Source organism: Crassostrea angulata, chromosome 3 (assembly GCF_025612915.1).
Source record: "Crassostrea angulata isolate pt1a10 chromosome 3, ASM2561291v2, whole genome shotgun sequence".
NCBI lineage: Eukaryota > Metazoa > Mollusca > Bivalvia > Ostreida > Ostreidae > Magallana > Magallana angulata.
The window spans coordinates 7,749,182-7,771,083 of NC_069113.1; the positions used below are offsets into that span (position 1 = coordinate 7,749,182).

Sequence of the window (21,902 nt, forward strand, 5' to 3'; positions counted from 1 at the left end):
TTAAACCAGATTATTTGGACTGGGAGAAAAGGATTTTTTTTAATCAAGGAATATGGTGTCAAGTATTTAAGTTTATTAATTTTGAATATTGGTTAACCATGCTAACTATTCGTAGTCATATTTTTCTATGTTCATCCTCAAGTTTGAAATTGGGCATGAACTCCATACTCTCAAGTGATTTCAATTCAAAATTAATTAGAGTGTAATTAAATGGAAACAAAATTTCTTTTTAAAGTTTATTTCTATTTGTGTTAACTCATATTCACAGAGACTGTGTAAGAAGTACATGCCTTCCACAATAAACATCACTAATACAATTATTATCACATTACCTAGAACAAATGTATCGTCCATAGTTCATACAAAAATATCATTTAACGCTTTCAACAGCTCATATTAACTTTTCATTGCAGGAAAATGATTGCCATTTTGGTTTTTTTAAACCTGATTATGCTGAAAATGATGGTTTACTTAGGACTGTGTGCATGTCGGACAACCCAGGAGTTGTGTAACCCAGCATCAGGGCAGACAAGCTCTACTCTCCTGCTAAATAATCTCTTTATAAATCTATAACCTTACAAACACAATGGTGCATAATTCTCGGTTTTGATTACAATTTTGATTTGAATTGTTAAGATATGAAAATCTACCACTAGCTCCTTTTAATAGGTGTAAAAACCTGGGAATCACACTAAACATGATTTTATCAACTAAATCAAATCCATGCTAAAAGGAATCTCATTGTTCGATAAATCACATTCTATGTTTACTAGATATACTTCATGAGAATATTCTTGATCAGTCAATAAAATAATCCAAATGACATGTTCAAATTCATGTATTCTATATACATGTACATGTAATAAAATGGCTGTTGACAACCTTTTTTAAGAACATAGCAAGGCGAGAATACATTTAAAATAATTGTAACATTAAAACAGTTCTATGTTAACAAAAATGATTATTTAGTAATATTCAATCAAAAGTGTGAAAAACTGAAAGTACCAGTATGTGATGTTTGTATTTACCCCTCTATTATGTGGTGTTTGTATTTACCCCTCTATTATGTGATGTTTGTATTTACCCCTCTATTATGTGGTGTTTGTATTTACCCCTCTATTATGTGATGTTTGTATTTACCCCTCTATTATGTGATGTTTGTATTTACCCCTCTATTATGTGCTGACAAAAAACAAAACAGAAACACTCATTATAAAATAAACAAAACAAAAATGCCACTAGGTACTAGATGACTAGTACATTGTTGTTAAATACAAAACATCATCAACTGCGGCTGAAAAAGTACCGGTATGTGATGTTTGTTTTTAGCCCTCTCATGTTGACAAAAAAAAATTTACAAAACACTCATGATAAAATAAATCAAAAATGCCACTAGATACTGACCAGCATTGATGTTAAATAAATACAAAAGATCATCTGAGAAAATTAACATTAAAATGTTGGCGGGTAGCTGTGATGTATAAATTGTTTCTGAGGTAGCAGCTTCCATATTTCATACTTCTAGATTTTATTACCGGGTATTATGCAAATAAAGTGGGTTTTAAAAAAAAAACCAATTTTACTGCATACATTATCCTATATACCTTGTACCTATACATACTTGTATTTAGTGGACTAGTGCTTTCGTTTCAAAATAGAATTGAGGCATTTAAATGGTGTACAATATATCAATGGCAAAAAACACCCATAAAACAAACTATTGGTAACTTATTAAAACAAAATAATCAATGAAAAATGACTATAATTTTCCATCTACTTTAAAACACAAAAATTGTTATAAACTTAAACACACACGGGTTACTGTATACATATAAAACATATCTGTTTATTGAAGAGATTAATGTACATATATGTTGTAAAGAATTATATCAAAATAACTAGCACTCTTTAATATGAAAATCTGTCTCTGTTTTGATCAGTCGACTTGTAGTTTTGCTGGGAGTCAGTTGAACGTCTGCTGCAGCAGGGCTTTAGCCTCGGCCTGGTGGATCTGGCCGATTCCTGTGGCGGGGGTTCCTAGGTGATCACGACCCACGTATCTTAGCTACAGAGACAAAGCAATGCATTCATAGTACATTTTATGGAAGGCATGCTTTTAAACTGGGGGTTTTATTCCAAACACAGTTACACTCAATTGTACTGAGAAACTTTGGTATCTTGATGATAGGTTAGATAAATATAAAATACATTGTTACTGTCTTGAATTATAAGCTATATTTGGGTGAGGGTAAGAAAACGTGACAGAGGGCGAGACTTGTCAAGCCCTCTTCATGTTTTCAAATTGAGCCCAAATATCACTTATATTTCAAGACAGTTATCATGTACTTCATTTATCCTGCAACATCAAATCAAGTTTTACCCCCCATACAAGCTCTTTCTTTGATAAATAAAAAAATAAAAATAAAAATAAACATAGGTAATCATAGATTACTAAGCTCACCGAGACGGAGCATCACCCTTATCAGACATCACCTTCATAAGACCACCTTTATCATTTTATATGAAATTCTTACTTTATGATCTTGGATAGTCATGGATTCTGTTTTGACAAAATATCGTATATCATCTGATAAATTTTTTTATGATAATCATATGTTCATATGTTAATCAATACAATGATATAAAATTAAATATTGCATCATGTCATATTTATAATATATATCATATAATACAATAAAATACCGTAATAAACAATAATGAGATATGATATTGTAACGTATGATATGACATTGTATTGTGTTATACCTTATTGTATTTGACCACATAATACAATATCATAAAATATAATACAATATAGTATTATATTACAATATCATATTACATAATACATCATAACATTGAAACATGATATTATATTGTATAATATAGTATGATAGTGTATTGAATGACACTGAAACATATTTTATACATTATATGATATTATATCATATAATACGATATAATTTGATTCCAACATTGTATCTTATCAAATGATACAATATTTTGTGATAAAGTAAAATATCATAAAATACATTATTATATTATACATATTGTATCATATGACACAATAATATATATTACAATATCATATAATACAATTTCATGTGATATGATAATATATCATATAAACGATATCATATCTTACAATATCGTATAATACAATATTATATAATACAACAATATCATATAATACAATTTCATGTGATATAATTCTATATTACTGAAACCAATATCATATTATACAATATTGTATGATACAATATTATAGAATTTACAATATTGTATCATAGGATACAATATAATATTTTGCAATATCTTATGTAATTGTATCATCTGATAAAATAATAATTTCAAAATACAATTTAATATTATACAATATTGTATCATAATATACAATACTATACATAACAATATCATGATACAATATCATATCATAATATATCAAAAAAATTGATACAATATCATTGATATCGTATTGTTTAACTTTTTATAGTATAACATATGATATCATATTGTATCATATCAAACAATATTGTTTCATATTATACAATTCTATATCATAGGAATCATGTTATATCATTTATCAACAAACACATTTATCTATCAAGCTGGTTTGAGTGAGGTAGGAGATTTCTTTAGCATCCTTGATAATGGAGATCAGGCTCTGCATCTGAAGCAACCTCTGCGTTTTTTTATAATAAAGTTAAATCAACTATGCAAGCTATCATCTATAAAACATGTGACCTGTTCCAAAAAACTAAACCTTATCCAGGATCCGACTCCTCAGATTCAGCATTCAAGCCCATCAGGTGCATTGGTATCATAAGACGCATCATCCATGCAAGTTTGGTGAAGTTTGGACCAGTAATAACTAAGATATCATCATTAGAGGGCACTAGCAATTAAAACCTTAACTTCCTCCAACATCCGCAACCTATGGCTCAGATTCAACATCCATGCTTGTCAGGTGCATCTGTATCATAAGACACACCATCCATTCAAGTTTGGTGAAGTTAGGACCTGTAATAACTAAGATTTATTTTTTAGCATCTTTGATAATCGAGATCAAGCTCTGCATCTGAAGCTACCTCTGCGATTCATTCATATTACAGTTAAATCAACAATGCAAGTTTGAAATAGTACTATCATCTATTAAACATGTGACCTGTTCCAAAAAACTTAACTTTATCCAGCATCTGAAACCTATGGCTCAGACTCAGCATTCAAGCCTGTCAGGTGCATCAGTATCATAAGACACACCATCCATGGAAGTCTGGTGAAGTAAGGACAAGTTAGAACTAAGATATCATCATCAGAGGGCACCTGTTTCAAAAACTTTATTTAACCAGCTCTTAAAACCTTATCATCCTCCAGCATCCGAAACCTATGGCTCGGTTCAGCATTAAAGCTTGTCAGGTGCATCAGTATCATAAGACGCACCATCCATACAAGTTTGGTGAAGTTAGGACCAGTAGTAACTAAGATATCATCATCAGAGGGCACCTGCAACAAAAACTTTAACCAGCTCTAAAAACCTTAACCTCCTCCAGCATCCGAAACCTATTGCTCAGATTCAGCATTCAAGCTTGTCAGGTGCATCAGTATCATAAGACACATCATCCATACAAGTTTGGTGAAGTTAGGACCAGTAGTAACTAAGATATAATCATCAGAGGGCACCTGAAACAAAAACTTTAATAACCAGCTCTAAAACCCTAAACCTCTTCCAGCATCCGAAACCTATTGCTCTGATTCAGCATTCAAGCTTGTCAGGTGCATCAGTATCATAAGACACATCATCCATACAAGTTTGGTGAAGTTAGGACCAGTAGTAACTTAGATATTGCTATCAATGGGCACCTGCAACAAAAACTTTAACCTGCTCCAAAAACCTTAACCTCCTCCAGCATCCGAAACCTATAGCTCAGATTCAGCACTCAAGTCTGTCTGGTGCATCAGTATCATAAGACACATCATCCATACAAGTTTGGTGAAGTTAGGACCAGTAGTAACTTAGATATTGCTATCAATGGGCACCTGCAACAAAAACTTTAACCTGCTCCAAAAACCTTAACCTCCTCCAGCATCCGAAACCTATAGCTCAGATTCAGCACTCAAGTCTGTCTGGTGCATCAGTATCATAAGACACACCATCCATGCAAGTTTGGTGAAGTACGGACCAGCAGTAACTAAGATATTGCTATCAAAGGGCACCTGCAACAAAAACTTTAACCTGGTCAAACAACCTTAACCTCCTCCAGCATCTGAAATTTAGGACCGAGATTCGGCATCCAAGTCTTTCAAGTCCATAAGTAGGTCCAGATGCATCATCCATGCAAGTTTGGTGAAGATGGGACAAGTAATAGCTTAGATAGAGGACCTGCAACAAAAACTTTAACCAGGTCCGGACGCCGACGCCGACGCCACCGCCGACGCCGACGCCGAGGGTATAGCATAAGCTCTCCAGCTTAAAGGAGCAAAAGTTTTTGCTATATTGGGGCATTGACCGAATATATAGCTTTATTTGGTCAATGCAAGAGGCAGTTGCAGGATAAAAAAACTTCTGTAACATTTAAAAGATTGTGAGATATTAAGATGAAATTGCAGAAAAATTGGACATACACTGAATTTTAACAACTGTGCCACCTTGCCAGTTCTCAGTCTTTTTATAACATCTGAGTGTTTTTCATTAATGTCCATGCTCAACAGATCAGGCATGTCTATCATACTGTACCTTCTTCCCTAAAATGTTCTCGAATCTGGGAGAGACAAAACTCCAGGCCCCCATATTACGATGTTCTTCTTGACTCCATATAAAGTCTACAAAATCAACCTCTAAATATGTATTTCAGAAAAAAGAGACAAACCCTAAAGACCATAGCTTTTGGTTTTCATATTCACTATTTCCAGCATACATTACTATGATATTAGCATGACGTTTTTGCTTTTAGCGGGGTACATGTACATACCTGTAGCGTTGGAGAATTTATTCAGTTCTGTTTGAATCTCAGCTGATGGAAAGGGGCAAAGACTCTGTCAATAAAAAGACAATTAATCATTCATAGAGCATACAGTCATGCTTAGAACACTCATCACAAGAATTTTCAGCTATTCAGTAGAAGTCCTCTGATTACCTCTAAACGAATTATGGCAACATTTTGAAGTTTGAGATTCTCCCTCTCCTTAGTCAGTGTGTAGTAATGTTTGCCTGAGCAGAAGACAACTTTTGTCACCTTCCCCGGAGAGACACCAGGATCCCCCATAACTGTCTGGAAAGTGGTTCCAGGGGCCATCTCATCTAGGGAGGAGGTGGCTTCTGGTAGACGCAGCAGGATCTTTGGAGCCACCACCACTAGGGGCTTTCTGAAGTTACGCACCATCTGAAAGAAAAAGTTACAAATCAATTACAAATATTCTATAAGTATGTGAGATAGTGAGGGATCTTTCTTCTCTTTATTGCATATTGAAAGAAATTGATCATTTTATAAAAATGTTGAATAAATTTCATTCCGAACAGCTTTGTTGTATCTCAGTACATAATCCATATGCAAATACCGGTAATCACAAAATTAACTGAACTATAAACTTACTTTAAAAAAATACATGTACCGGTACATGTAACAATGGAGATTTAGATTAAAACTCCTATTGTTATTGTTTCATTCAAATATAATTAATGTCAATGACAAGAAAGCAGATAAGAACATGCCTGAGTGTACACTCTGGAGTCTTAATCTAAACAGGATGGGAGATAAGTCTTGTACGACTAAGACAGGACTGAATTCAATGTGAAGATTATCCTGTCTGTGGAGAAGGTGGAAGTAATGGGCGGGGGTGAGTTATTTGTGACACCGTCCTGTCGGCGGAGAAGGTGGAATTAATGGGCGGGGGTGAGTTATTTGTGACACCGTACCTCTCTGTGGAGAAGGTGGAAGTAATGGGCGGGGGTGAGTTATTTGTGACACCGTACCTGTCTGTGGAGAAGGTGGAAGTAATGGGCTGGGGTGAGTTATTTGTGACACCGTACCTGTCTGTGGAGAAGGTGGAAGTAATGGGCTGGGGTGAGTTATTTGTGACACTGTACCTTTCATTTTTGACACCGTACCTGTCGGCGGAGAAGGTGGAAGTAATGGGCGGGGATGAGTTATTTGTGACACCGTACCTGTCTGTGGAGAAGGTGGAAATAATGGGCAGGGGTGAGTTATTTGTGACAACGTACCTGTCGGCGGAGAAGGTGGAAGTACTGAGCGGGGGTCGTGGGGTTGGCCACCAGCATGTTGACAGTGTCTCCATCTACTTTCACTTCACTGCTGTCACACATCTACATCAAAAACACATGGAATCACAACACTGGCTATACAAACTGTCATATAATGTGTGTTCAATTGGACAGGCTAAACTCTGGCTGCTACTCAAAACCTCGACATAGAAAATTCAGATATTTTTTATCTTTGTTGAGGGGAGGTAAGAGCTGTTTATCAAAGAAAACATTATACACTAAAAAAAAGGGGGGAGTTAGACTGTATCACTCTATTTTCAACTTAATCTCATCGAGATGGTGTTCATTTCAAAGGACCCAACTTTTGATGCAGGACAAAAGGATGACAAAGACTTGTTATAACTTATATTGTAATGGTCACTCTCTTGTTCAAGTATGAACCAGGAGAGAGAGAGAGAAAGAGAGAGAAAGAGAGAGAAAGAGAGAGAGAGAGAGAAAGAGAGAGACTCACAACAAGGATTTGACACAGACTTCTTATGACCTAACCTTTTGATTTGAATACTTGGTTCAAGGTCACTGTACAAGATTTACCCTTCAGTACTTAGAGAGAAACTATGAGACAAATTAGACAATGGGAAAAATATTTTTTTAACTTGAATTTGGCTGTGTGGTATATAGACATGACTTGTGTGTTTTAAGAGGTTTTACTGTTGTTAACTTTGCCTGTATCAATATTCACATTTAGCCATCTTTTTCCTCTATACACAGTAGTATGAAACAACTACTGGTAGGTTTCAGAAGTATGCTTCTGTATGGCTGAGTTTTACTGTTCCATCTCTCACCTGTAAAAATCTTTCTATCCTACAGGATGAATGCTCTGGACCTGCTCCATCCATCCCATGAGGCAACAGCATCACTAGTCCTGTCTGAAGGAGCCATTTCACTACAAACACAGTAGTAAAGAACCTCTTTGTATGTCGAATACAAATATTGCAGATCTGACAAATGTGTCCCAGTCAAATTTTTATAATGCAAAAAAAAAGGCTTTTAATAACTTTGTTAAGATATGTGATATTACTGAAACATGATGGATATCATGAAAATCATTTGATTGCAATCAGGATAAGATATATATTTTGTGTATTACCGGGGTATATTATTTAGACACACTCTTCTTCATTCTACATATAAAATAAATGGACAGAAATATTGGTCCACAATTTACTGGAACGATGTTCTTACATTCCCCACTGGAGATGTAGGTGTCTATGATGATTTGGGCTCCGTTGAAGAAGTCCCCAAACTGGGCCTCCCATATAACCAGGTTGTTGGGGTGGTCAATGCTCATGCCGTACTCAAACCCCAGCACTGCCTCCTCAGACAGGGCGCTGTTAGCCAACTGAAAGCAGGGGAAGCAAACACTTGCTTGTCTGAATTTTGTTATGCTGGGAACACTTTTTATGTACCGGTATAAATGTACATTTACCATACTACATAGGAGAAATCTGGTTTTCATCTTTGCATACTTAAAAGTGTATGACTTTTGTTTTTATATTTTTTTCTTCAAATTTAAGGTTGTCTTAACCATTAAGATGGTTTGGTGCAATGTGTGACAATGGAAGTTATGGTGTCTTTCACATTAATTCACAACACATCAGAACAATTTTTAGCTACATGTATAAACATTAGTCTTGCTATCAATCTATCTAACATCACAGCATTTTCTTGTTAATGCCAAAACATGTACTTGTACATGTATTGTAGTACAATACATAAATGTCACCTGATGCACTTTATTTTTTATCTTCTTTTTTGACTGATGTTTATGAAATTCTCATTCAAGATTATCCAACGTTTTTTTTTGTATATGGTTGAGGGTTACCTCTAGGAATGCAGTCTGATCCTCCTTGATGTGGTTGAGTGGAATGTGTATCTCGTCTGTTTCCTGGTCCACCAACATCCCGTGTCTGTGACTAAAGGTGCCCCGCCCCACGTCCTGTCCACTCACTCTCACATTGAACCCTAAGAAAATGAACAAAAGGTAACATGCTCACATTACAGACACTCCAACTTTACCTGGAATAGAAACTGTAAGATACTGTAGATTCCTAATTAAATGCAAGGAATTAATATCCGTGTAAAAATGCGAGATGCACATCTCAAGAATTTTAAAATCTCACTTTTATTTTTCGGACATATGTTAACTACATAAAAATACGATCAAAATTTGCATTCGCGATTTTATGTTCTATCGATTTGATGGAAAATGGTTGAATCGCGGAATTAAGTACTAGCTGGCATAAAATAAGGATTCCGAATCTACAGTAATCTGGATAGAACTTCTGACTTGTCATAAAAGTGAAAAGTTTACTTCACCTGTAGGGTGAAGGAATCGAGTGACAAGAGCTTACCCTGGTACAATAGTGATCCAAATGCCAGAGCCTCCGCTGTGGCCCAGTCTAAGCCCCGCCCATCCTTCATCTTCTCCAGTCGTCTGTCTACATGAGCCTTCTGAACATTGGGATGGACTTTCTGCAAAATGAAGGTTCCTGTTTTAATTTCTTGAATAACTTAGTGAAGTGCAAAAAAAAGGGAGATTACCATAATAATTCTTTTCTTTTTTTAAGTTTATAGGCATTTATGTATACCTGATTAAGTGTAATACACTGTATATGTAAATAATGTAAATCTATGTTATAATGTACCTGCAATTCATACAATGATTTCCTTAAATCATGTACCATAATCATACTTATGTTGACTGTGTTTAATATGCAAACATGTGCATGCTATTTCCACTTATCATGTAATTCCTATAAAGCTAATGTAATCCTCCACATGTAATGTCCGTAATGTATGCAATCATAAAGAGTAAAGTCATGCACATACAAATTCAGTTAATCAAGCAATCATTTTTATATGCTACGTGTACCTGTAATTATTAACTATGCAAAACTATGAAAAATGTACAGGTATATCCCATCTAATGTGTCATACCATTCATGTTATTCCTGTAAATCGTGTACATGTAATTCATTAAATTGTGTAATTATGTACATGTAATTCCTGCCAGCCATGTAAAATCTGTAAACTGAAAAGCTGTGCAGAGTGAATATGTATTTATTCATATCTGCAACCAATTAATTTTACAATCTGTAGCTAAGAATTTGTGTACATTACATATGTTTACAAATATTGAAAACAAGGCTAAACACATACTGTAAATTCCTAATAAAATGCAAGGAATCAATATCCGCATAAAATCGCGAGAAGCACATCTTGCAGATTTAAAAATCTTGCATTAATTTTTCGGAGAGATGTAAACTATTATAGAATATGATAAAAATTTGGTGTTCATGATTTTACATTATCAGAATTTGATGCATTACGATTGAATCGCGGAATTAAGTACTCGCGTAAAATAAGGAATCTACAGTAGATGACAAACTTAGTTTGGCATTTAGGTCGACTTACTAGATCAGGGCATGTGACAGACTTTTGACCTATGAACTTCAGAAGGTCAACAGACACGCCTGTATCCCAGAGAGTGACCACATCCCCGGCCTGGACCATCTGACTCCACTGCTGCTGGAGGTCAAACCTCTGTCAGCAGAAAAAGGAATAAATATTACAGGTGAGAGAGGTGAGGGGAGAAGTCAGGGTAGGGTGTCAACATGTTTTCTGTATATCAAGTAGGTTAGAAAAAAGACAAATGATGCTCTCTTTTACCATCCAGTAATTTGACATTATATCTTACTATTAAGAAAACTTTGTTTTAAAGAAACACAACTGTAAACGTATATTTTTTAGTGTGTACGATATTTGGCAGAAAATGATTTTCGAGAAGTTAGTGTGAATTGGAATTTGTGTTTTTCTGAATTTGCTAATTCTAATATGTACATAATATATGAAAGGCATTTAGCGATGTACATTGTACTTGAATTAGCGAAAGGCACTTTCCATCAAAAACGTTAAAAAGAATACACAACGAAATGTAATATGTTTACAGTATCTGGATAGATTTTGTGTCCTTCACAACATATGAGAGTTTGACTGTACCTGAGGGACGAAGGAATCCACCATAGACATGTTGTCTGCCAGCGTAGTGTTCCAGGCCTTGACCATACCATCCAGCTGCTCTTGCTCAACCAATCCCTCCGACTACAACCAATGAAATTCTAATATAGAGATTTCTCTCAGATGGTAATCATGCCAGCAACATTATAAAGATATTTCATGTACATTGGAGAAAGACATTAACATACCATGTAAAAACACATTCACTGTATGGGTTCATGAGCGTATGCATTCTGTATGCAAGATCTATATATAATTCATCTGTATCCAGGCTTATTTTTGCAGCATGACACAACAATTAATTTTTCTAGAAATAATTACTATCAAATAAATGTATCATATTAGATTTACTGTTTTAATTCTTTCCATTGACATTAAGGAGAGGTAAGGGGAATTTCCCTGCATGAAGCATTAGGAAAAACTAATTAAAATATTTTAATCTTAATAATTCATTTTAAAATAAGCTTTGGAAAGTTTCCTAGAGATGATGTTTTTTAATTTTACAGTCTTGTCAAACAAATTTGGAAGAACAATTTTACATTAACAGAAGAGGGAGAAATGTTCAGTGTTGTTTCGTACCACAACGTTTTTGGCGTATATGTTTGGAATACTGTCGCGTCCCCTCACTGCCTTGTACATCTTTGGATTGGTAAAAAATGGGTCATCTAATTCATTGTGGCCATGTTTACGGAAGCAGATGAAATCAATGATAACATCCTTCTGGAATTTTTTCCGATAGTCCATAGCTATAGAAGTTACCCGCATGACTTCCTATTCGAAAAAAAAATCAGTTATCATTATGATAATTCTTTGATATTACAGGTTCTTCAGACAATCAATTGATGAAGATTATCAAATCTACATTTCTACATTGTACACTGTAGGAATTACATTGGTTTGATATAATTATGATCTTGAAAAAAACATGTATTGATACCAAATGAAATAGTGGAATAAAGTCACTAAACAGGAAAGAAAATGAGTATCATTTGATTGTAGTTGTTTTTAATATATCAATCCTTTAAATGAAATATAATCTCTCTCTCTCTCTCTCTCTCTCTCTCTCTCTCTCTCTCTCTCTCTCTCTCTCTCTCTCTGTACCTCTGGGAAGTCAGCATTAACGTGAATAACTGGATAGGCGTTTATTTTGGCAAGGCAACTACTGTACCTAGAAGACCTGTTAATTCAATAAGTTCTCAGTAGATACTTGTATTTGAATGGATATACATGTACTGTATAATTTTATAAGGATTTCACACTGTCTAGAACTGCTATATATAAAATTACAAGCCAGTACATAAGAAGCATTTGTATATGTCTGTTACATGGATGGATATATGATTCGATGGTGACTGCACACTAATAGTACACATGCATATTAAAAGAAGCATTAAAACATTATTTTTTTTAAAATTGTGTGTCATAAATTATGTGCATACAAATTCTTCATTTCCCTTAATTATTGGGAATATTTATTCTATAACAAGAGAATTAGCCCTGACCTTCCTCTAGACGCCTCTGTAGTAAAGCCGATCTGGTTATTCACAATGAGGTGTATACTGCCACCTACATTAAAATGGGGACATTCCGCTATACAGAATGTCTCTGCAACAATACCCTATAACGAAGGACAGAGACTTTGAACAAGATCACTAATTCAAAGGAGTACATGTAATTCATTGGAGTACATATAATGAAAATCAGAAATTTTAATACTGTATATACAGTAATTTTTGCAGTGATCTATTTTTCGCTATTTTTGCGATCACTTTCAAATCGCAAAATATTAAATACATAGAAATTATATCCTGTAATATTTTCTATTAGAAACTTTTAAATTCGCAAAAAATGACTGAAGCAAATTAAAAATACGACATATTTTCCCCATTTTCACAAATTTTGTGGCACACGAAAAAAACTGGATATATTTAGCTCAAACACTTAAGATAATTTACTTTATTTGCATTTTGAGAACTAGGTCTTCTGTACTTGAATAAAAAACGCCTAAACACAGATGTCTGAGGTTGTTGAATCAACATACCTGAGCAGAAAATGAGGCATCGCCATGCACCTGTACACAGAGCACCTTGTCGTCCCCGGGGTCAGGGCTGTACTCCCCACACTGATGGGTCTGCTGTTTGGACCGGGCCTTGCCTACAGCCACTGGATTGTTTGCCTTTAATGAAAGGCAGCAACACTCTACATTTGCAAATAATATCATAGGTAAACATTTGTCTCTAACAACTTTCCTTTTGTGCCAGAGGGTATTGTTACTGAATTATTACCTTTTGAATGTTAAATAGAATAGAATAGTAAACTTCACCAGAATTATTACTTTGGGATAAAATATGATTATTTCTTTAATAACATTTACAAACTAATTTAAATCCTAAAAACAATTCTACATTGTATTTTGGTTATTTGTTTATAATGCTTATGCATTAAATATTAAAACAATAGATGTTTGTGAAACACTTGACCTAGATATTCTTATGATAAATATGTATACTAAATTTCACATCAGTATGTGCAACCTCTGACCTAGATATTATTATAATAAACCTGTATACTAAAATTCATTTCAATATGTGCATCCTTTGTGAAGAAAATGATCGGAAACTGCAAATAATTGGAATTTGTAAAAGTCCAAAGTGCACAACTCTGTCAAAATATTCTTGATCACACCAAAAATCAAACTAGACCTAGATATTCTTATGATGAATTTGTATACCAATTTCAAATCAGTCTGTGCAACCTCAGTGAAGAAAATAAACAGAAACTGTTGGTGGATAGACCAACTGACAGACAAAAGGACCGCAACAAAGCAATATGCCCTCCCTTCTTCGAAGGGGGGATAATTAAAACCCAATAAAACAATCATAAATCATCAAAAAATTGTATCCTACAATATCCTTAACTCAAAGAACTTTCAGGCTTTAGCTTGCAGTACATACATGTACCTAAAGAGTATAGTGAAGATTAAGCTTGCAGTTCTTTAGGATTAGGTGGGATAAATCTTGCATTACCAGTACTTACCTCCAGATGAGAAGGATTAGGGATTAAACTAACATGGACATCCTTGCTGTTATACTTTAAATCAACAGATGTGTCTGAAAAATACATTAAATACAATACATCAAAGTTCAAACATTTTATCCAGTACTTTTTTTTTTGTTCTGAGTTACCCCAAACTTCACACTTACACAGATGGGACAGGACATCCCCACTCCCTGCAACCTCGGACGGAAACTCTGGCAGTCCCTTCATCTACAGTACACAAGACAGTTACTGGTAACAGTTAACGGAACAAAACAAGAGGCCCAGGGGTCACATCACTCACCTGAGCAACAATTGCCTTAATTCTGATCAAATTAGCATTACAGTATCAAAATATCTTGACAACTGAGTACAGTAGATCTTGCTAAAAAAATTGAAAATCTGCCAATTTTTATCCACCTCTTATTTTTTGGTAAATACCAAGCCCCTTTTGTTGTTGTACCTGTAAGAAGATTTTTCTCTATTCCTATATACCCCTCCCCCCCATTTCGTGGCCCCACTTTTCTCTAGGGAATCATGGTTTCATCAAACTTAAATCTGCATAACCTGTGCTTTCACACTAAGTACTGAGTTTTGGACCAAAAACTTTCCCAGAATATTTTTAAAGATTTTCTCTATATATTCCTATGTAAAAATTCAAACCGCCATCATGGTCCCGCCCTACCACTAGGGACTGTGATTTTGCAAACTTTAATTTACACTACCCGAGGATGCCTCTACACAAGTTTAAGCTTTTCTTGCCAAAAAGTCTTTAAAAAGAAGACAACTGAGAACAGTAGATCTTGCTAAAAAAAAATTGAAAATCAAGATTTTTAAAGATTTTCTCTATATATTCCTAGGTAAAAATTCATCCCCCATTGTGGCCTCACCCTACCCCTGGACTATTATTTAAACAAACTTGAATCTATATGATCTGGGGATGCTTCCACTCAAATTTGGGCTTTCCTGGCCTAATAGTTTTGAGAAGAAGACTTTTAAAGATTTTCTCTATATATAAAAATTTATCCCCCATTGTGGCCCCGCCCTTCCCCCTGGGACCATGATTTGAATAAACTTGAATCTACATTATTTGAGGATGGTTACACGCCAATTTGAGCTTTCTTGGCCAAAAAGTTTTTAAAAGAAATTTTTTAAAAGATTTTCTCTATATATTCCTATATAAAAATTTATCCCACAATTGTGGCCCCACCCTACCACCGGGGACCATCATTTGAACAAACTTGAATCTACACTATCTGAGGATGCTTCCATTCAAATTTGAGCTTTCCTGGCCTTATAGTTTTTGAGAAGAAGATTTTTAAAGATTTTCTCTATATATTCCTATGTAAAACTTGATCCCCCAATTGTGGCCCCGCCCTACCCCCTGGGACCATGATTTGAATAAACTTGAATCTACATTATCTGAGGATGCTCCCATTTTAATTTGAGCTTTTCTGGCCTGATACTTTTTGAGAAGAAGATTCTTAAAGATTTCCTCTATATATTCCTGTAAAACTTAATCCCCCTCTTGTGGCCCCTCCCTACCCCCGGGGACCATGATTTGAACAAACTTGAATCTACACTACCTGATGATGCCTCCACACAAGTTTAAGCTTTTCAGGCCAAATAGTTTTTGAGAAGAAGATTTTTGAAAAATACCAACAAATTTCAAATTCTCAATTATCTCCCCTTTAAAGAGGGCGTGGCACTTTATTTGAACAAACTTGAATCCCCTTCACCTAGTGGTGCTTTGTGCCAAATTTGGTTGAAATCTGCCCAGTGGTTCTTGAGAAGATGATGAAAATGTGAAAAGTTTACAACAACGAGGACAACAACGACGACAGACAACGGACAAATTGTGATCAGAAAAGCTCACTTGAGCCTTTGGCTCAGGTGAGCTAAAAAGTCACTCTGTACATGTAGTTAAAGCCAACTCATCAAAACACATTCAGCAATTTCGGGTGATGGAATGCCTCTCTTATTTACTGGGTATAAACAGATTTACAGATACAACACCTCCACTTTCTTACCTTTTTAAACATGATAACAGGAGGAAACTTGAGCATACAGGTGAGGAAATTCAGGCGCCCCCTGTGTGGCATACATATAACAACGTCTGATATACTGCCTGCAAAGAAAAGCAATCAATATCTTACTAAATAAAGCTTCAAATTTCTAAATGTTTTAATATACATGAATATATTTCAACAGTACAGAAACACATACATGTAGTACATGTATATACAATGTACATTTCATTATTCAAGATTTCCTCCATACATATCATTTTGACTTTACATTTCCCTTCTCTTTATTATTTTGTCATTTCTAAAACATAATTAGGATTAGGGCAGGTTTTGAATTAATCAAACTTGATCTGCTTTGAGTGTTGTCAAAATGTATAGTGTTTACCCACTAAATAAGCAACTTTTATACATGTGCTTAATAAAAAAAAAAAACTTTTTTATTGAGTTACATATCACAGAATTCCTTTTTCAATTTGTCATTATGTGATATGGGACTAATTAACATATAATGTAAAAAAAACATTTCTGTGATTGGGAGAATTCTTCACAATAATCAAGAGTACATTTCATTATCATCATGAACCATAAATACTAAGCATTTTGTGGCCGAAAATAAATAAATGTCAGGCTACAGCCTAAAGCCATCAGAGACTGTTAATTAAACAAGCAGCATGTGATATTGTTGTCTCAGTCCAAGCATGGAATTATATACTTACTTTGTGAACATTTATTAAAGATTTCTTCAAATATGGCCATCATGCTTTCTCCACCCTCGCCCCCATAACGCTTCACATTCACAAACTTGTTGGCCAAAAAGTGATCAAATGCCTGAAACATGTTTACTACATGTAAGATTTTAATAATGAAAATGGAGTTTGCAAGTATTTCACAAAGGGCAAAAATTGTAGTTCAAAAATATATAACTAGTTTAATAAACTATCCTATATAAAATATACTTTAGCTTTTCTGCTTAAAATTATAACTTACAGTAACATGTACAATTGTATTTCTATGTACAATTATACACTCAATGGTTAAGAACCACCTCAAAATAAATATAAAGATTCTACAGTCTTTACATTTAATCATATGAGCAGATATTATACAAGCTTAACCTGACACCGTAGCATTATATCAGCTAGCTCTACTCTGGTCTGGGCTGTTAACTCTATATCTCCTCTCCTCTCAAATGCAGAAGCCAACCATTCTCTCTCTTCTGAACTCTACAATGAACAAAGCAGCCATACCACAATCTAGTAAGTGCATGCATCTTCAAAAACAGCAGTAAATATCAATACATAGAGCAGAAATGATTTTCTCAATGTCACAATTTCTTCAAGTCTAAAAATTATGTTCAAGTTAAAGGTCATGCAATTTCAAAGTCAATCAACAAAAGAAGTAATCTGATTGAAGTAATCAATATTGCAGGAAAAGGAGCACTGTATACTACATAGAGATAACTCAATATGCTATAAACTTTTAAGGTACCTAACTTCATCAACACTTTGTAAGACACTACGTCACAAGATGGCAATTTAAATTTTTGTTAAGTTGTTTGCATCAATTGTTTAGGTTAAATATCTTCATAGCTTAGCGGTTAAAATATTTAGCTTGTGAACTGCAGATCATGAGATTGAATCCATCAGAGGCTTTTCATACCAACTGACTTGAATTTTTGAAAGTCATCATTTTTTATCAAAACTGCATATTTTCTGCCTATTTGACTAATATACACTGTACTTCTTATGCACCATATGCTATCTATCACAATCAGGTAATTTTCAGCTGATTTGAGAAACTATATTCCAAGGTTTAGTGAGCCACCTTAAACAACAATAGTTATAGATTAGTAAAATCGCTGGTGAGGAGGCAAACCTCTAGATGCTGAAACTCGAGAGCAGCTGGCCCACAGTAGATGGACTCCAGGCTGTTGACTAGTTCCTCCACTGTCATGTTCGGTCCGTGGAAGATCCCCTCCGTCTGGATGATCTGATTACTCTCTGCGGATATTCCATACAGGGCAGGATCTAGTTCTGGCACACATCTGAAAAAATAATGATAATGTTAAATAAATTGCAATGTCTCTTGAGCTTCACTTCCTGTTCAACTTTTCAAACTTCCAATCATGTTTCCGATCATCTGAATTTCTAGACAGCATAGTGTGTAGCATTTTGAAGTTCACTAACCAAACAGGCAATTCTGAAATTTTTTGAATCATCATCTTTTTTAATACCAAAAAAAAGATGATCTTAATTTTTTTTTTTACAAATAACAAAAGCATCCCTTCAGCTTCCCTCATTAAAATTCTAATTCTACTAGTACTGTCTGTCTCACATACTCTGCCTCTGTCAGCTGTAGTGGATCCAGGGCGGCTTTTTTGTGTCCATGGCTCCTGTATGCCTCCACCAGTCTGTAGATATTGCTTTGGTAAATCCTGTTCTGAACAGTGGCCTCATCTACAGCATTAAAAAGTATAATGATGACCAAATCTTGTTTTAATTACCTGGTTTTGTAGTTTCATTTTATTTTGTTTTATTAAGTATATTTGTCTATTCATTTGTACATGTATTCAATATTTCAAAAACTTGATTAATGCTGTCACGAAAACAAGCATTAGTTTATGTAGTTTACGTGTAGCCTTAATTTATTCTGGAGGGTGCATGGGTTGATATTTTAAGAAACAAGAAATTTTAATTTGTTTCTATTTTCTAGCCTACTGTTGTTTTGAAATGTAAAATATTTGATAGAAAAAACACTGAATATTTCAATTGTCCCTGGCTCAGGACATTTTTTTAACAACTTTAATCCTCCAAATTTGAGGAAGCTTAATAGCCTTACAGCAGGCTTGGGGTAATGCTAAATGTAATGGTAATGCATTGCAATGCATTACATGTTTTCAAAGTAATGCTAGTAATGTGTAATGCCTCAAAATTAGCATTACAAGTAATGCTAATGTAATGCATTACTTTCCAAAATCTAGTGTAATGCTGGCATTACATGGCATTACTTTGCATTACTATGCATATTTATGCATGTTCACTTTAAAAAATGTGATGAATAAATGAATAGTTGAAATTGAATTGGATTAAATTTATTTTCAAAGAAGAAAGAAAGAATTCTAATTAAGAAAAAAATGTTTTAATTGTACATGTTTTATTAAAAAAAAGTTTTTTAAAATTCATTTTTGAATTGTTTATATTACTTATATTACTAAAGATAACAGCACAATTTCATAACATTTTTAAGAGTGTTGTTATTAAGATAAGAGTTTTTAATCATTTAAACAATTTACTCCTCAATAAGAAATGTGTCAACAACACACTATGCCCCCAGGATAATCTAAGTATCAAAACAATCTATTGTTATAAGAAGTGCTAAACACCCCAATCCCCTTCCCTTCTCTATGTCACAATAGAATAGGAGACAGACATGCACCTTTGAAAGCATGATGAATGCACTGTCCATCCATGATGAAAATCAATATCACTTCCAATATTATAACCCATTTGACAATAATCTTACTTATTTTCTCTCTTTCTCTGTGTCTGTCTGTCTGTCTGTCTGTCTCTCTCTCTCTCTTGTATATTAATTACACTGTACATTAGTTTGGACTGATAGAAAATACAAGATTCATGTATTTTTTCTATTATTGCACTTAATATATCCTAAGATAAAGATCGTCAAACAGTACTTTTCAGTCCAAGCTTCGACTGCTCCTGTAAAACATTTATTTAGTATAGCTGGGAAGATTTTCAAACTAACAGGATGCAGTTAAAAGATGAACCCTTTGAAACTTCGATCATAAAGTGCAACAGCAATCTTTTGTCTTTAAGTGTACTCCGTAAAAAGAAATACGACTAAAATGTATTAAGAATTATAACTGGGAAAAATCATCTGTTTATGAATTAATAAAATTAAGTGTCCAAAATTATAAAGATTTGTGTAATCTGGGAATATATCTACCGGTATATTTAGCTTTTAAAAACCGCAATATTATTTCATTAATTGTTTTTGTTACGCATGTTATCCTGTGTCTCTATTTCATATCTGATATTGTATCATGCCAAATGTCTATAAATATCATTTTACTTATGTAATATGTTGTTCATATTGCCACAATATGATTATATATTGAGCAAATAAAGAATGACTCTTGTTTATTCATTGAATTTTTAACCTGATACTGAGCATGAAGCTGTAGATATGTTAAAGAGTGTTGTATATTTGAAACATTTGCAAAAACTCTTTATTAGCTTTACTTTAAAAAAAAAGTAATGGTAATGGTAATGCATTACTTTACTCACGTAATGGTAATGCAATGCATTACTTCAAGAAAATCAAGTAATGGTAATTTAATGCCCAAATTCATGAAGTAATGGTAATGTAATGCATTACTTTACAATGTAATTCGCCCCAAGCCTGCCTTACAGAGCAAATAGTTCAGTGGTCATGAGCAATAAGCCAGTTACTACAAGGTCGCTGGTTCAAACCCCACTGTGGTCACTGAATTGATGTTGTGCATTGTGCACTAAATCAATTAAGCACTTTATCTACATTGTCTCAGTCCACCCAGCCAAAAATTGGGTACCTGCTTACAGTGGAGGTTAATTTAATGATTCTATGATGGAATGGTGTCCCTCCAGGGGGAGTCAATGATTCATCTGCTTACACCACCAAAACTACAGATAAGCACCAGCCTTATGCACCTTCATGGCACAGAGAAGGATTTAACTTATTGCCTAATGGTTATATTTTAATATTAATGGCTATTTGCATGATTCTTTATTGGTTCATAATTATCTCCCCTTGGAATTAATGACTTCTTATTTTAACAAAATTAAAAGCCATATGCCCACAGATGCTATGTTGATATTGGTTAAAATTGACCCTGAGGATAAGATAAGAATGGATATTATAATGCATGTATAGCTGTTGGATGTTGCATGACCTGAGCTGTGTTCAGCAGAACGGGTGCTTGCAATTGCTCAAAAGACTTCCCTATACCTACAAAACAACTTTTGGTGGGTGCAATCGAGCGTCCACTCTGCTGAACATGTCCCATGAAAGCTCATTTGCACCTCTCCATTCACAGTTGCTAGCTGACCTAGAATTTAGACACTGTCAAATACATTATTTGCTGCAATGTCCTTGAGAAGGTGCTTAGTCTAATTTCGATTTTTCTAAAAACAAATTTAAAAAATGTAAATTTAAATTTAAGAGCTGGTGTTATTTGAGACCCAGAGCAAAATTATGACCTCTCAGAGTGTGGAGGTAGAGACACACCTCCATTTAGACCAATGAAATCTAAGGAGATCTGAAAAATAACAGATCCTGTTTAGAACATCTTACCGATTTTAAAATCTGGTGCAGTTCTTGGGTAGTTGCCATAGATACCACATTTTGTGTGATAACCACTCAGTGGTTTCAAAGAATCGACAAAATGCTGCAGATGTCGAGAATGCAGCAACTTCAACCTGGATAACATTGTTGTTGGTATATCAAACTAATTTTACCTCCCCACATAGAGAGTTCCAAGTTTTAGC

General features: G+C 34.3%; 1 protein-coding gene across 1 annotated transcript; it reads right to left on the bottom strand.

The window, feature by feature from the left end:
• Positions 1–222: 222 nt before the first annotated feature.
• LOC128178410 (2-oxoadipate dehydrogenase complex component E1-like) lies at positions 223–21,900 on the bottom strand. The gene is made up of 23 exons (XM_052845551.1): positions 21,709–21,900; positions 18,698–18,815; positions 18,235–18,403; positions 17,475–17,582; positions 17,076–17,187; positions 16,363–16,460; positions 14,500–14,563; positions 14,333–14,406; positions 13,338–13,472; positions 12,799–12,914; positions 12,398–12,473; positions 11,876–12,067; positions 11,279–11,380; positions 10,694–10,822; positions 9,631–9,751; positions 9,102–9,241; positions 8,462–8,618; positions 8,062–8,162; positions 7,220–7,321; positions 6,135–6,380; positions 5,970–6,033; positions 5,735–5,820; positions 223–2,065 (listed from the first exon to the last, which is right to left on the bottom strand). The coding sequence occupies exons 1-23, from the start codon at positions 21,842–21,844 to the stop codon at positions 1,964–1,966; spliced, it is 2,748 nt and encodes a 915-aa protein (XP_052701511.1). The 5' UTR covers positions 21,845–21,900; the 3' UTR covers positions 223–1,963.
• Positions 21,901–21,902: the final 2 nt, after the last annotated feature.

Coding starts and splice junctions, on each gene's coding strand:
- LOC128178410 (XM_052845551.1), bottom strand. CDS start 21,844: ATGTTATCCAGGTTGAAGTTGCTGCATTCTCGACATCTGCAGCATTTT. Junction 18,816..21,708: donor TGCACCAGATTTTAAAATCG/GTAAGATGTTCT, acceptor TTAATGCTGTAG/ATGAGGCCACTGTTCAGAAC. Junction 14,407..14,499: donor GGATGTCCTGTCCCATCTGT/GTAAGTGTGAAG, acceptor TGTATTTTTCAG/ACACATCTGTTGATTTAAAG.